The 17,984-nt window shown below is 32.7% G+C and overlaps 2 protein-coding genes across 2 annotated transcripts; both read left to right on the forward strand.

Moving 5' to 3' along the window:
- Positions 1 to 242: 242 nt before the first annotated feature.
- Positions 243 to 932, forward strand: LOC138875714 (uncharacterized). The gene is made up of 2 exons (XM_070154577.1): positions 243 to 489; positions 577 to 932. Exons 1-2 carry the CDS (start codon positions 243 to 245, stop codon positions 930 to 932), a joined length of 603 nt encoding a protein of 200 aa, XP_070010678.1.
- A 5,129-nt stretch (positions 933 to 6,061) lies between these two features.
- Positions 6,062 to 6,484, forward strand: LOC104219437 (uncharacterized). The gene has a single exon (XM_009770125.1). The coding sequence runs from the start codon at positions 6,062 to 6,064 to the stop codon at positions 6,482 to 6,484; it is 423 nt and encodes a 140-aa protein (XP_009768427.1).
- Positions 6,485 to 17,984: the final 11,500 nt, after the last annotated feature.

Raw genomic sequence — 17,984 nt, forward strand, 5'->3', positions numbered from 1 at the left:
AAGAGCCAAGTATTGTTGAAGTTGAAAAGGTTCCGGAAGAATTGAAAGTACAAGAAGAAAACCGGGAAGAGGTAAAGGAAAAGGTAAAAGAGACACCAAAAACTCTACCACCTATTCCTAGACCTCCTCCTCTATTCCCTCAAAGACTTGCCAAGAAGGTTGATGATAGCAAACTCTAAAAGTTCTATGACATTCTCAAGAAATTATCGGCGAATACTCCATTTGTGGAAGCATTTCAAGAGATGCCGGGTTTTGCTAAATATTTGAAAGACTTGGTTACCAAGAAGAGAACCACCAAAAATGAAGTGGTGAATGTGACTCACCGGGTTAGTTCCATCATTGCAACATCCACCGTTCAACAGAAAGAAGACCCGGGAGCTTTCGTCATTCCTTGTATTATTGGGGCACATGATTTTGCAATAGCCCTTTGTGATAACGAGGCTAGCATCAACCTAATGCCTCTTTCCATTTACAAGCAAGCAGGGTTAGGTATGGCAAGACCTTCAAGTATGAGATTGCAATGGCCGATCGTTCCATAAAGAGACCGGTGAATTGTTGATGATGTGCTTGTAAAAGTGGGAAAGTTTCATTTACCCGCCGATTTCATAATACTTGATTGTGCGGTTGACAAAAAGATCCCTATAATTTTGGGGAGACCATTCCTAGCCACCGGAAGAGCACTAATCGATTCAGAACAGAATGAGATCAAATTCCGGGTGAATGATGAAGAGGTCACATTCCAAGAAATCAAGGGTATGAAACTATCATATGAATATGAAAGCATCTGGGTGATTGATGTTGTTGGTGAGGTGGAATATGCGGTTGAAATGAAGATGGATGAACAATGCCTTGGTGAGGCGTTGGCGGCTATTTTGGTGAACTTTGATGGTGAAGATATGCAAGGCTATATGGAATCAGTCAATGCATTGTAGGGGCTTGGGTACTACACATATGCTCTGACGAAGCTCTCTCTTGATTTGGAGAATAGAGTCACTCCTCCCGCAAAGCCTTCTATTATTGAGCCACCACAACTAGAGCTCAAACCACTTCCACCACACTTGAGGTATAAATTTCTTGGCTCAAATGATACTTTACCAGTAATAATTTCTTCTTTGTTGAATGATGTGCAGGTAGAACAATTGTTGGAAGTCTTGAAGGAGCATAGGCAAGCTATTGGATGGACAATTGCGGACATCCGAGGGATTCCCGCCAGAATTTGTGAACACAAGATCTAATTGGAGAATGAGACTAAACCAAGTGTGGAGCACCAAAGATGGTTTAACCCATCCATGCAAGAGGTGGTAAAGAAAGAAATCATCAAGTGGTTGGATGTCGGGGTAGTCTACCCCATTGCCGATAGTTCTTTGGTGAGCCCGGTGCAATGTGTGCCGAAAAAGGGAGGCATGATCGTGACTGAAAATGATAAAAATGAGCTCATACCAATAAGAACGGTGACTAGATGGCGGGTGTGTATGGATTATCGAATGCTCAACAGTGACACATGCAAAGACCATTTCCCTATGCCTTTTATTGATCAAATGCTTGATCGGCTGGCGGGAAAGTCATTCTATTGCTTTCTTGATGGATATTCCGGTTACAACCAAATCAACATAGCATTGGAGGATCAAGAGAAGACAACATTCACTTGCCCTTATGGAACTTTTGCCTTTAGTCGGATGTTGTTTGGTTTGTGCAACGCTCCGGCTACTTTTCAAAGATGCATGATATCCATCTTCTAAGACATGGTGGAGGATTTTCTAGAGGTTTTCATGGATGACTTTTCGATGGTAGGTGTTACAACCCATATCCACACGCATTAGTTCATGCCATATATTAGTTAACATAAATCCAAGAAGGAATTACCTTTGAGATGATAAAAAGTTAATCCTATTGGTCTAAAGTGATGCAAGGGTGTATAAGGGTGATTAACAAGTATTAGAAGTTAAATGAATCAAGGATGTTGTAACTCGTATTTTCAGGTAAACCAAGAGGTTCTTAATACACTCAATAGGTCATGTATTAAGGTATTTGAATCATATAATATCTGTATCATAAGTCTTGAAGTCAAACGAGTTATGAAACAAAAGTCGACAAACGTTGTCGCAACTTAGGTTCATAATTTTACTTAAACATTAGGTTAAATATTTCTAAGATTTTCTCCTAATTTACAAGGAATTACCGGGTGATCCACCCACCAAATTAAAGATCTATGAGTCTAGTTTCCAACTCATTAAACTGTTTATCAATACGATCTTGGAGTATAGAGATATTCATATTTTCGCAAGTCTGCGCAGATTGGTAGATGACAAGTAGGTGCATCACCTACTTGCCAAAATGATAGGACAAAATTAAAAGACCTAAGTCGGACAAGAGGGGACTTTTAAGGGGTTATAAACTCAGTTATTTCATCCATATTTCAGACCCTCAAAACCAAAGTTAACCCCTGCAACTCCTTCCCAAAAATCCCACACAAACCCTAATCGATTTTCCCTCTCTTTCAAGTTCAATTTGAAGGTAAAACCTAGAGTTTGAAGAACCAAGGGAAGGGCTGAGTTATCCAACAAGTAAGGTAAGTGAATGACATCTTTCATACATTTTTCTCTACTGTTAATTCATGGTAATTCGTTCTATACATGTAAGAACTCACGGGATGGTGATCGGAAGCCGTGAGTTCGAGTTATTCACTTGTAGCGGACTGTTTTGTGGACTGTTTTGTGTTGCTATTGGGCTGCGTGTTTTACTACTATTTTGTGGAGTTTTGGAGGTGGAAGGGTGTGTAGAAATACCATATATATGTAGGGTTGTGGGCTGATAGTTATTCGTAACATTTCCGGGTCGTTTGACACGACTACGGTGGCCGTCGTATGTATGATGTAATTAGGTTGTGCGTGGACTGTTTTGGGAGGCTCAATATGTTTATTATTGATGTTGTTTGGGCTGTTTGGTGATTGTTTTGAATGGTGTGAAGTCATATATATAGGGGAGGTGCTGTCCGTTTCAACGTAAAATAGGTTGTGGTCGATACATAATAGTTATGACGCTTAAATGATAACGATAGTATCGTTTCTCTTATTGTAGACTAAGGAGTTGTGACAATTGCATAGCTTGTGATTGGGGAAGTATATACAAGGTATGTGAGGCTATCCCTTTTCTTCTTTTGCACGACTCCGATTGTACATAATGTAATGAACGAGCTTCCAAAGATACTCTACTCTTAGAAGCTAGCAGTACTTACATTGCTTTCCCTCTTATGGAACGATTGATGTTAATGTTGCTTCTCTTATTCTTATGTTATCAATGTTGTTGGTACTTCCTGATTCTTATAAGGTTCGTAATGAAGAGTTGGTCCTAATAACATGTACAGAGGATACCGACCTTACGTCACTCCAAAAGGTTTAGTGTGATTCCATGAGTCGAGCATGCATTATGTATATGTATCTATTTTACTCTACCGAACCGCACTATAGTCGGCCGGGTACGGCACATATTGTGCAACCACTGATCAGTTGGGTTTTACCGAGCTCCACGTGGCCGGGTACGATTCTACCGAGCCTTATGACGGTCGGGTACGTTTTTACCGAGCCTATTATAGTTGGGTACGATATGATGATGATGATGCCCACAGAGGAGTATGTTTTAAAAGTTTATGTATACATACATATGTATCATGCATTTCATGTCAGTAGCCCTCAGAGGTACTCAGATGTTCCAGGTTGTATATTCTCTATCCCTGCTTACATTAATGTTCGTATTTATGGTTCCCTGTCTTACATACTCAGTACTTTATTCGTACTGACGTCCTTTTGTTTGTGGACGCTGCATGTCGTGCTGCAGGCCCTAATAGATAGGCAGGTGCAGCTCCCCCACCATAGTAGGTTGTCCAGTTCAGCAGTGATTGGCGAGATCCCTTATCCGGACTTGCCATGGTCTTGGTATGCATTTTTGTTATAGACATTATGGGTATGTCGGGGCCCTGTTCCGGCTATGTTGCAGCACTTATGTTCATTTAGAGGCTCATAGACAAGTGTCGACTCATGTATAGTTTGGTATGCCTTGTCGGCTGGTTTTTGTTGTATAGTCTTTCATGGTAGCGTGGTAGCTCGTACCTTATATGTAGTTTCTTGATTGTCTGGTCATCCCCTGCTATGTATGTTCATGCCATCATATTTTATTGTTGGTTGTCCATGATCCATGTCTACCATTTATATTGATCTCGTCAACCCTAAAAGATAATAAAAAAAGGTTAGATAAAATGTACGTTGGTGCTCGGCAAGTATGGTCGGGTGCTAGTCATGGCCCTCCAGTTTGGGTCGTGACAGTAGGTGACTCTTTTGAGCATTGTCTCAATAATTTTAGACAAGTTCTTAAGAGATGTGAGGAGACCAACCTTGTGCTCAACTAGGAGAAATGTCATTTCATGGTGGATGAAGGCATTGTATTGGGGCATAAAATTTCAAAACATGGCATAGAGGTTGACCGGGCAAAGATCGAGATCATTTCCAAGCTTCCTCCACCTACTTCCGTTAAAGGTGTCCGAAGTTTCTTGGGGCATATCGGGTTCTATAGGCGGTTCATCAAGGATTTTTCCAAGATTGCAAATCCTATGTGCAAACTCCTTGAGAAAGATGCAAAATTTGTTTTTGACAAGAAATGCCTCAAAGCCTTTAAGGAATTAAAGCAAAAGCTCACCACGACACCTATTATTGTCATACCCGATTGGTATCTTTCTTTCGAGCTCATGTGTGATGCCAGTGGTATAGCTATTGGAGCAATGCTTGGCCAACGTCATAACAAGGTTCTTCACCCGGTCTATTATGCAAGCAAGACACTTAATGGAGCGCAAATGAATTACACGATGACCGAGCAAGAACTTCTTGCCATTGTCTATGCCTTTGAGAAATTCTGGGCTTATTTATTGGGATCCAAGTTGATAGTGTACACAGATCATGCTGCTCTTCACTATCTCATAGAAAAGAAGGATGCAAAGCCTAGGTTGATTTGGTGGGTCTTGTTGTTGCAAGAATTTGACTTTGAGGTCAAGGATCGAAAAGGAACGCAAAATCAAGTAGTGGATCATTTATCAAGGCTTGAAGATGCAGGGAGACCAAAGGGAGATCTTGAAATCAACGATGCATTCCCGGATGAGCACATATTGGCACCATCTAGCACTTTTACTCCTTGGTATGCTGATATTGCTAACTACTTGGTTAGTGACGTTATTTCGGATGGATTGGAATCCTATCAAAAGAAGAAGTTTTTGAGAGATTGTCGGCAATGCTATTGGGAAGAACCATTCTTATTCCGGGTGTGCGCTAACAACATCATCAGAAGGTGTGTGCCAGAAGAGCAGATTATGCCAATTCTAAAGGCATGCGACGACTCACCGGTTGGGGGTCACCATGGGGGAAATAGAATGGTAGCTAAGGTGCTTGAATGTGGTTATTATTGGCCATTGATTTATCATGATGTCAATCAAATGGTCAAGGCTTGTGACCAATTCCAAAGGCAAGGATCAATCTCCAAGAGGCATGATATGCCAATGCACTTTGTGAAGGAGATAGAAATCTTCGACGTATGGGGAATTGATTTTATGGGTCCCTTTGTAAGCTCTTGTTGGATGAAATATATTTTGTTAGCTGTGGACTATGTGTCCAAATGGGTTGAAGCAATTGCCTTACCAAACAACGAGGCAATCAGTGTGACCACATTTTTAAAGAAAAACATATTCACTCGGTTTGGAACTCCTAGAGCCATTCTTAGTGATGGTGGGTCTCATTTCTGTAACAAGGTTTTCACGGGGCTACTAGAGAAATATGGCGTCAAGCATAAGGTGGCCACACCTTATCATCCCTAATCAAGTGGTCAAGTTGAAGTTTCCAACCGGGAGATAAAGAGCATTCTAGCAAAGACCGTTAATGCTAACAGGACCGATTGGTCAAGGAAGCTAGATGATGCATTGTGGGCATACCGCACGGCATACAAAACTCCTATTGGCACCTCCCCTTATCGGTTAGTCTTCGGCAAGGCTTGTCATCTACCGGTAGAACTGGAGCACAAAGCCATGTGGGCATTAAAAAGGTTGAACTTGGACTGGGCTGAAGCTGCGAATTTGAGGCTAACACAACTCAATGAAATGGAGGAATTCTGTTTCTATGCATATGAAAGTTCAGTTGTGTATAAAGAAAGGATAAAGTTCGTCCACGACAAAAAGATCTTGAAACGGGAGTTCAAGTTGGGTGACTTGTTCTTGCTCTTTAACTCAAGGATCAAATTGTTTCCGGACAAGCTCAAATCAAAATGGTCTGGTCCATTCAAGGTGGTCAATGCCTCTCCTTTTGGAGATGTGGAACTAGACTCGGAGGATGGGCTCCGAACCTTCAAAGTAAATGGCCAGCGAGTTAAGCATTACTTGGGCACAGATGGAGAAAAACACTTGGTGGAGCAGTTGTCTCTTAAAGATGGTCTACGCCTGACCAACGTGTGAATCCAAAGAAACTCCAACTTCGTCGTGCCGCGACGTTAAATCAAGCGCTTCATGGGAGGCAACCCATGTGTGGTAACACCCTTTTTGTCCTTGAAAATTTTAATTTTTGTTAGATAGATTTAATCGAGCAATTTAAAGTATGTGTTAGAGTGCAAGGGATTCAAAAGATCATAACACTGGGTAGGATTGCATGTGCAAGGGAAAAATAGTCACCATGGGAAGTTTGCTACACATATGCGGTCGTATTTCAACTATGCGGACCGTATTGTGGTCGCAAACCCAGACAGTGTGTTTGGCAAAAATTGGTGGTCAGAATGCGGCAAAGAGGTGCACTTTGCGGACCGCATTTCCATTATGTGATCTCATAGTGCACCGCATTTTGGCCCTCAACCAACTCAAAATTGAATCTACCGCGTAACACTTATACGGTCGCATAATGTGTTATGCGATGACTTACCCATCGCATACCTCCCAGGTAAGTCCCTCACATCTCTTCAGCATTTCATACACGTTCAAAACAAAAGAAATTTTTTTATCAGAAACAAAACAAAGAAAAAAAAGGGGGAAACGAGAGAAGGCAAAAAGGACAGTGAATCAATAACGTAAGGCAACACTTGTGAACTAATCTCCCAAGTGTGCTCATTAATCCATCACCGGTATGTCTTTCCTTTCCCAATTTCATCCTTGTAAATGTTAGTTTCAAATTTTTTTTTTGTTTCCTGCTTTCTTTTCCCTTTTTGTAGATGCATATTTGTTCATAATGTGTGGGGGGGGGGGTTCTTTGTTAGGTAGTATGTTCGAGATGATGGGTAGTGAAACTAGGTTCGCCATTGTTGAAGGTTGAAGTCAAAAAGTTAAGAACGATGACTTCTATGGACCGCATAATCGATCTGCGGTTCGCATTGTTGCCACAAAAATGAACCTTAGATGGCTGAAGAAGATGACAAAATGCGGCGCCTTTGCGATTGCATATTTAATATGCGGACCGCAAAGTCACTGCATGCTGAGACAATTTCACTAGTTTTGTAACATGTTGTTTGTAGCCAATATCGCATATCCAACTTTGCGGTGGATTTTGTGATCGCATTTTGTGATTATGTTTTCTAAGCATTAGAGTATGCGATGGTTATGCGAACCGCATAATGGATATGTGATCGCATAATCCATCGCATACTTAGATCATTTTAGTAGGCAGAGAGTTTGCGACAGGTTTGCGGTTCACATATTGGTTATGCGACCACATAACCTGTCGCATACTTGCAATTTATGGTATTTCTTTCTAGTGTTGCCTACCATGTTGATCACATTTCATTTCTATGCAGAGATGGCTCCCAAGAAACATACAGCCTCTGCCCAAAAAAGGGCCTCCTCCAGTCGTCAAACACAACAAGCAAAACGTCCACGACCGGGCCCTACTATTACACTTCCCTCCCAGTCTGATGAGGAGGAGACCTTGCCCTCAGTTGACCTCCAAGATGAGGCAAGAAGGAAAAGAGGAGATGACTTCTATCTCAGGTTTGGGGTCGAAGGGTCCAGGGAGCTATATAGAGAAGGGCTAACAAAATGAAAAAACAATTGAGTTTGAACGGGTTACAAGAGTATTACCCCCACATATGGGAGAACATCAAAGCAAGAAAATGGGAGTGCTTCACTGAGCTTCCTGATGACTATAATGAGACACGTGTCCGTGAGTTTTATGCCTCGTATGGAGCCTCCAGGACTGCTCACCACAAGCGCAACAGGGTTTTACGTGACACTGTATTGGTTTGGGGGAAGAGCATGTTCTGCAACAGTGAGACCATCAATTAGTTTTACTTCCCTGACTGTAGCCCGGGCACAGTTGAGTATGCCACCAAATAGGCAAACCGGGATAATGAGTGTAGCTGGATAGCTTGTGTGATAGCCAAGGGGACCCCTGCTTGGATCAACCCGCTGCACAAAATATTCAAGGAGGATCTCACATGAGAGGGCAAATTTTGGCTTAGCTTTGTCACCTCTCGATTGATACCGTCCAGAAACGAGACTGACATAAGCATTGAGAAAGCTCTTCTTATTGCATGCATTATGGCGGGAATCAATATTGATGTGAGTGATTTTATCTTCCGAGAGATAGGGATCCAGGAAAAATAGACAGCCACGTCACTTCCATTCCCTTGCTTGATCACAGCCTTCTGTAAGGCTGTGAAAGTCCCTACCATGCCACACACTGACAAGACAGGGAAGGCGCTGAAGGATATTGATATCACGCGCATTAATGATGCAATAGATATTGCTCCCCCAGAGGTTCAAACTCAGGTTCCTGCTGATGTAGAGCCCTCAGATTCCCAGACTCTGATGTCTCCTTAGGCTCCAGTTGCATCCACTTCCACTGCACATCCCACCTCTCAGTCCACCATTGCTCAGCCTTATGCTACACTGCCAGCGATTTCGAGGCTTGGTCTCTTAGCTTAACATGCCAATGCTAGGGTAGACCAGCTTCTGAAGAACCTCCTCTTCCTCATCAAGCAAGCATTGACCCCTAGAGAAAAAATAAAAATTCAGATTTTTATCATAGAGAAAAAGGGTAAAACTAATTTAAATTTGAGATAAAAAAGTCTTTTATATTGTGATAAGAAAAGTCATAATATGGGTAAGTCCATGTAACTCAAGTCTAATATACAAAATCAAAAACTTAAAATATTGAATAATAAAAATCAATTAGAGATAATGCGAGGATATTTATAAATTATAATTTTAGAAAATAAAATAAAGTAAATATACAATACTTAAAAATATTATAAAAATTTAAAATTTTCAAGCAATATTTTAAATCAAAATGAATATTTATTTTATGATTAAGAAATTATATGTTTATCTATATTATATTAAAGAATAGTAGTTGATAATGATACTAAAAAAAGTTACAAATTAATGAAAAGCCACATAAAACATAATAAGATTGTATATCAGATTAAAAAATAGCAAAATTATGTTAAATTATTAAAAATTTACTATTCAAAATGAAAGGGAAAGACTATTTGAATTTGAGATTAGAAAGTTCTTAAAACTATGACGAGAATACTCAAACTATGGATAATACCACAAAATTGAAGTCTTATTTACGAAAAATAAAATAAAAAAATATAAAAAAATTAGAAATAAAAATAAATTTCTATATAGGTAATTTTACTAATAAAAATTAAAAATTAAAAATTAATTTGTGTATTAAAATAAAAAAGAAAGAAAATTTACATAAATAAATAATATGACAATGAAAATATTGCTACAATATTCAGATATAATGTGTTTAAAATAATTAAAAAATATTTGTTTATGATTAAAATAAAATTTTAAAAATACAAAATAAAATTCTAATATAGGTAATTTTACTAATAAAAATTAAATTAAATTTGTATCTTGAAGCTAAAAAAGAAAGAAAATTTAACTACATCTAATACAAAAATAATTATAAGAGAACTCAATACATTTGGAACATAATAATCAAATAACTTAACTCAAAGTTACAATTTAAAATAAAATATGATATTATTTTGGTTATAGGCGAAACATTAATATAAAAACTAACTAAAATATTGTACTAGGGAAGAGAATGTAGAAAAAATAAAGGTAGTGTGAGGATATTTATACTTTAAATTAATTTAAAAATAAAAAAATTAATTATTAAGATATATTTTAAATATTACTTATAAATTTAAATGATTAAAAAATTTCGAATAAGAGGTTACAAGCATAAAAATATACTAGATTTCAAGAATAAAACATTTATATTTATTAAAGACTATTAAAGGATAATAAGCAAGACATTTTAATTATTAAGCTAATAAAAAATTATATGATAGTATAATAAAATTAAATATTACAATAATACAATAACTATAAGAAAAGAACAAAAAAAATGCACAAAAATGATGTGATAAATAAGACATATTTGACTTTAAAATAAAAAGAAAGTGATAGTAAAAATTTTGTTAAAATAATATTATCTAATGTGCTCAAACAAGACAGATCACAATATGACATGTTTAGTATTCTTTAATATTGACAGCGAAACGAAATACAATTACTAAAATTAAGGGTTATGCTACTACAAATATATATATAAAAAATAGATTGTCCGCTACGAGATTTGAACAATAATTTTGTATCCTGCTTCATAATTAATATCTAATGTTATATAATTTTTATCTCAGAGGTTTATATTTAAGGTTATTCGCACATGATTCAAATAACCTACATCACAATTTGACATAATTTTTATCCGCGCATTGCACGGGTACTAATCTATATTATATTAAAAGGAGAGTAGTATGCATTGTGGTTAAGGCAAATGACAAGCTAAAATGAAGCCACTTGGCAATTTTAGGACAATATTAATAATTAGAAACTATATATAGAAACATAATTAATGGAGGTAGTTTAATGAATCTTATACATAATCTAAATAGATCTAGACAAATCTAATCTCTCTCTCTCTCTCTCTCTCTCTCTCTCTCTCTCTCTATATATATATATATATATATATATATATATATATATATATATATATATATATATATATATATATATTTATGTATATTTGTATCTATATCTATATCTATATCTATATCTATATATTGATCCACTCATAGATTTTCTTCTATGTTAGCTAGAAATATGGAGGTGAAAAATTAATTAAAAACTATAATAGAAAAAAATATATAAAGACGTAAATTGAGATAACCTATGACTATTTATACTTTGGAGTAAGTTAAAATATAAAATAAAACTAAAAATTTCTTAAGATATTAAAGATTTATTGAGTTTAAAAATTAAATAAATTCAAACAGCAAAATAAGATCTTACATAAAATATACAAATTAATTATAAGGTAAGAGAAAAATTAAATAATCAGCAAAAGATATTTTAATAACAGGAAAAATAAATTCATATTAATATTGATAAATCGTGCAAACGAATATTTTATACGTAAATATTACTACAACATTTAGATATTATGTGTTCAAACAATTAAGAAAATATTTTTCTATGATTAATATTTGAATTGAGTTTAGTTAGTTTAAGTTTGAAAGCATACCGTAATTTTTTGAAAATATGGTCCATTTAAAAAAATATAATGATAAAATTATTTGAATTTGAGATGAGAAAATATTTTAATTTTTATCTATATTATATTAGAATGAGTGTGGTAAAAATAGATATTAAATTCAAACAGGCTAATAAAAATTCACATGACAATGTAATAATATTAGGTATTGAATAATATAAAATTAATAATAAGGTTTAAATAGAAAAAAAACTAAGATTTTTTATCATAGGAAAAAGTGTAAAACTTATTTAAATTTGAGATGAGAAATTTTTTTATATTATGATAAGAAAAGTTATAATATAAGTCCACATAACTCAAGTCTAATAGTAAAATAAAAAAATAAAAATATTGAACAATAAAAATAAATTAGAAATAATGTAAGGACATTTATAAACCATAAGTTTAGAAAATAATACAAAGTAAATATACAATACTTCAAAATATTATTAAATTTTAAATAATTTAAACTTTTCGAGTAATATTTGAAACAAAATAAATATTTATTTTATAATTAAAAAATTATATATTTATCTGATATTATAAAAGAAAAATAGTTGAGAATGATAATAAATAAAGTTACTAAAGTTACGAGTTAATGAAAAGCCACATAAAATATAATAAGACTATATATTAGATTAAAAAAAATAGGAAAATTATGTTAACTTATTAGAAATTTACTATTAGAAATGAAAAGAAAAGACTATTTGAATTTAAGATTAGAATGTTCTTAAAACTACGATGTGAATGCTCAAATTATGAATAATACCACGAAATTAAAGTCTTATTTATGAAAAAATAATAATAATAAAAAATAAAATTCTAAATTCTAAAATAAATTTCTAATATAGGTAATTTTACAAAAATTAAACTTGTATCTTCAAACTAAAAAGAAAAAAAAATTATGTAAAGAAGTAAAATGACAGTGAAATTATTACTACAACATTTAGATATAATATGTTCAACAATTAAGAAAATATTTTTCTGTAATTAATATCTGAATCGAGTGCAGTTAGTTTGAGTTTGAATGCATAGCATAATTATTTGAAAATGCGGTCCAGTTTAGAAATAAAATGAAAAGAATTATTTGAGTTTGAGATGATTTTTTTTTTGAAAATATTACGTAAAGAATTAAAATGATAGTAAATATATTATTACAATATTTAGAAATAATGTGATCAAAAAATTAAGAATTTTCTTTTCCTATGATTAAATAAATTTTTAAAAATACAAAATAAATTTCTAATATTGATAATCTTAATAATGAAAATTAAAAATTAAATTTTATCTTATAGCTAAAAAAGAACAAAAATTTAACTGCATCTAATACAAAATTAATTATAAGAGAACCCAATACATTTGGAACATGATAATTAAATCACTTATGTGTTAATATTTTAGACTTATGATTAATATCTGAATCGAGTGTAGTTAGTTTGAGTTTGAATGCATAGAATGATTTTTTGAAAATATGGTCCAGTTTAGAAAATAAAATGATAAGAATTATTTGAGTTTGAGATGAAATTTATTTTAAAAAAATATTACGTACCGAATTAAAATGATAGTAAAAATATTATTACAATATTAGAAATAATGTGTTCATAAAATTAAGAATTTTTTTCTATGATTAAATAAATTTTTAAAAATACAAAATAAATTTCTAATATTGGTAATCTTAATAATGAAAATTAAAATTAAAATTAAATTTTATCTTATAGCTAAAAAAGAAAGAAAATTTAACTGCATCTAATACAAAATTAATTATAAGAGAACTCAATACATTTGGAACATGATAATCAAATAACTTAAGTATTAATATTTAAGACTAATTAAAAGTTACAATTTAAAACAAAATATGACATTATTTTGGTTATAGGTAAAATATTAATATAAAACTAAGTAACATTTATAGTAGGAAAGAGAATGTATATTAAAAAGAAAATCGAGGTAGTGTGAGGATGCTTATACTTTAAATTAATTTTAATATATATAAAATAAAATAATTAATTATATTTAAAAATATTACTGACAAATTTAAATGATTAAAATATTATGAATAAGAGGATAAAAGCATAAAAATATATCAAATTTCAAGAATAAAATATTTATTTTTATCACATACTATTAAACGGATAATAAGCAAGACATTAATTTAATTATAAGCTAACAAAAAGTTATATGATGGTATAAATATGAAATATTAAATAATACAATAACTATAAGAAAAGAATAAAAAAAATTTACGTAAAAATGATGTGATGAATAAGACATATTTGACTTCCTGATAAAAATAAAGTGATTGTAAGAATTTTATTAAAATAATATGATCTAATGTGCTCGAACAAGACAAATCACAATATGACATGTTTAGTATTATGTAATATCGACAACGGAACGAAATGCAAGTAATAAAATCAAGGGATTAGGTTGATACAAATATATGTTAAAAAGATTGGTTGTCTACTACGAGATTTGATAAATAATTTTATATCCTGCTTCATAATTAGATTCTCATGTTATATAATTTTTATCCGAGAGATATATGTTTTAAGGTTATTTATACATGATTCAAACAACATACATTGCAATTTGAAATGATTTGTCTGCGCACTGCACGGGTACTAATACTAGTTCCATTTAAAAAAGGTTTAGGAAGGTAATAGAATTCCCGCAAAGATAAAGTGTGTAGTTGAGAATCCGGGTATAGGTCAAGGGGTACTTATGCATTTTCCCTTTAAGAAAAATACACCGGCAAAATTTCAATAACAAAAAAAGTCATTTACTACTCCAAAGAGTAAAGAGAATTTAATGAAGTCAAATAGAGATAAAGTAATTTAATGAGAGAGAACGAAGTAGCGAAAGTTTAGGAAAAAAATTTGTTCACTTTCCTAGTGTAAGAAACGCCAAGAAAATTTTTACCGAATAATTAAGGCAAGCTTTTAATAACAAATAATTCTGGCAAAATTTACGAAATAATCACGTGAACCTTCCTAGATTGTTAATAACACGGGATAACTAAATTAATTAAATGAATATTTCTAAATATTAATGAAATACGTAAATTACTATATTGCGCAACATGAACTTTATATTCTAAAGGGTAAAAAAGATGAACGATATTTAGCAAAAATTTTCGTGTTTTATATATATATACTAGTTTCTATGTACATGCGTTGCACATATGTTTTTCGCTAACGGTTAAAAGATAAGGGAAAATGTATTTATTGCTCATACTTTATATTAAAAATAGAATTTTCTATCCAACTTTAAATAATAAATATATTTCCCATCATATCTCAAATTATGTCAATTAAACGACAATTTTTGAAAAAGGATGTTACTTTACCCGTCCGTTTATCAAGTTATTTGCAGCTTTTTAAAAATGTTTCCCAACTTTTTTCTATAAATAGTAAATAAAGTTCAATGATTTATCACTAATTTTATAATTAAAAAAAAAGGTCATGTGACATGATTTAACAATAATCTCAAATAATATTGTTCACCTTCTCAAGGGTTATATAATTAAAAAGGTGCATGAAAAATTTGAGTGTGCATATTAAATGCCTTAAAGATAGTAATTACGGAGGTAAAGATTACATAAATCAAGTTTTCTTAAATTACGGAGGGTTGGATTACTTTGCTTGATACTCTTTCAAATTTTCTTTTATTTATTTAATTCAGATTTTAATAATAACTTCAAAACCCAAGATTTGTAATAGTAACGGATTTGATGATTTTGGTTATATTTCTTTAAAAACAATTCGTTATTCTTTGTGGATTTACTTCTTATGCTCTTTGTGAACAACAAAATTGATTTCTAGAATCTGCATATCCCATCAATTTTTAATTACTTTTTAGGAGTAGATGTAATAAATTATAAATAACATTGGAATACTAATAAACATAATGAAACAGTTATAGAATGTCATATAGATTTTGTGATTGATTAGGTTTATATCTCTCGTGCGTTTTCTTTTAATTAGATAGAGTTAGAAGGACATGCAAATTCTTCGTCCGATGTTATTGTCCAAGCAAAATTAGTATGACATCATTACTAATATTACAATTTCGTCCTTTAGGATAATAGCTTTTAAAATTAATTTAGCTCTTCAAAGGGTATAAAGTCTATCAATATTTCGGGGATATTTTTGTCCTTCAACATTTAGCGTTTTAACATTCGTGCTTTTATAACATATATATTGTTGGGAGACAAATGATTAATACTTCTAATCTAAATTTATTTTGGGAGAAAAAGGATTAATACTCCTAACATCTACCCAAATTTTAGGAGGAAAAAGGTTTTGGGCAATAACTATAAAATTACGGAGGGATACTGCAAGAATCCTATAAATTGAAAGTTATCGTCGTATCAAATCAAAAGGATTTAAAATTTTAGGAGTTCTTATATATTTTAAATAAGGAAAAATTTCCAGTAAAAAGATTTAGTTAGATTTCAAAGTCCTAAATATTAAGAAATTGATTAAATGACTATTCCTAAATATTAGGAAATTAGTTAAAATGATTATTTTATCTAGTGTGAATTCTATATTTGAAGGGTAAAAAAGACGAACGACATTTCGCTAAGGACCTTTGTGCTTTTAGTATTAGACTATTTTTAGTGTATGCGCGAAGCGCATATACCTTGTACTAGTGTGCCCAAACTTTTAAAACTCACATAAATAATATTGAAAAATATATATTTGCATTATAAAATAGAAACTAAGAAAGTAAATCATAAATTTATGAAAATGATAAATGTTAAATTGTTGATCCTATTTACCTAACTCACTGAAGGAAGGAATCATGTCTTAGAGAATTATCCAATGTTTATGGATTGTACATATTAATGAAAATATGAAAAAGCAAATCAAACTAGAAATATATTGGCACTTCAGCCAACGACACCTAAGAAAATAATAAACTAAATGTATACATATTTTGAAAATTTTATTTGAAGTTATAATATAAAATTAAAGTTGTAGCTAGACATTTGAATTTAGAATATGTTATGATTGATGGTGTTATTTTACTTGATAATTAATTGGAACAATATGCAACAATGATAATAAAATAAAGTTAGTCCAATATGACTTCTAGTTAAAATATTGTTACTTATTAAGTGTGCATGTGTTATTAAGTGTACCAAACATAGACGTCTTTATTTATAAATATTAGAATTTTCTATATGGTTCAAACAAGGAAAGATTTAATAAGTAAAAGTGTTAGTTAATTTCAAAGTCTTAAGATTTAATAAGTAAAAGTTTTAGTTAATTTCAAAGTCTTAAATATTACTGAAATAACTAAATGCCTATTTTGTCTAGTATAAATTCTATTTGAAAAGGATAAAAAAAAAATGAACGACATTTTGCTAAGTATTTTCGTACTTTTAATATAATATAGATTATCCAGCGTGATTTGGAAAGCAAACCATCATGTCAGTTTTTCATTTTTAAGGAATTTACCTATAAAAAGTAAAAAAGCAAAATTTAATTTGCATTACCATAAATCGTGCAATTACAATTCCCCTTTTAGAGAATTTGAAAGTTTTGGAATTCTTAGGCTTGAATCTGAGGGTAATTTGATGTTTTGATGTGTTTTGAGCGCTTCGAAGGTAGGAACAAGTTTGAATGATGTTATGGGATGCGTTGGCATATTTGGTTAAGGTCCCGAGGGCCTCGAGCGTATTTCAGATGCTCAATGGGTCATCTTTGGAGTTGAAAGGCTGGCAAAATTTGCTGGTATTTTGTAGCAGACGGTTTGTTCTTTGTGTTCGCGGTCAGGGACTCGCGTTCGCGAAGACTGTTCTCTGAAGTGGTGAATTCTGTTCTTCGCGTTCGCGCTTTGGGTGTGTGATGACCCAAAAGGTCATCACTTGATTTACAAGTCAATTCTGTATTTCGAGGCCTTAGAAATCTCTTTTTATCTCACCTCGATCTGCGTGCACGATCCGGGCGTATATCCAAAACGCTTTTATCTGAAAATTTGATTAAAATGCCAATTTTGCCTTTAAAAAAATTGAATTTAAGTGGACTTCGGTTAAAATTTTGGGTAAACGGATCCGGACCCGTGAGTTGACGATCCCGGAGGGTCCATAGAAAAATATGGGACTTAGGCGTATGCCCGAAATTGAATTCCGAGGTCCCAAGCCCGAGAAATAAATTTTTGAAGAAAATTATTTTACCGAAATTATAAGAGTTTTTGGAAATTTAAATGTGTTTGAAATTTGATGGTATCGGGCCCATATTTTGGTTCCAGAGACCGGTACTGGTCTTATATGGTATTAAAGTTCTGCCTGTAAAATTTGGTAAGAAACGGAATTCATATGACGTGAATCGGACCCTCAGTTGTGAAATTTTAAACTTAAGAGTTCTTGAGATTTTTCTTTGATTTTGATGCTAAACTTGTAGTTCTAGGTGT

The sequence above is a fragment of the Nicotiana sylvestris genome, chromosome 8, assembly GCF_000393655.2.
Source record: "Nicotiana sylvestris chromosome 8, ASM39365v2, whole genome shotgun sequence".
NCBI lineage: Eukaryota > Viridiplantae > Streptophyta > Magnoliopsida > Solanales > Solanaceae > Nicotiana > Nicotiana sylvestris.

Excerpts from the sequence above, each read along its gene's own strand:
- LOC104219437 (XM_009770125.1), top strand. The coding sequence starts at position 6,062 with ATGTGGGCATTAAAAAGGTTGAACTTGGACTGGGCTGAAGCTGCGAAT.
- LOC138875714 (XM_070154577.1), top strand. The coding sequence starts at position 243 with ATGCCGGGTTTTGCTAAATATTTGAAAGACTTGGTTACCAAGAAGAGA. Across the intron at positions 490-576 it reads TTACAAGCAAGCAGGGTTAG|TGGGAAAGTTTCATTTACCC; the intron begins GTATGGCAAGAC and ends TGCTTGTAAAAG.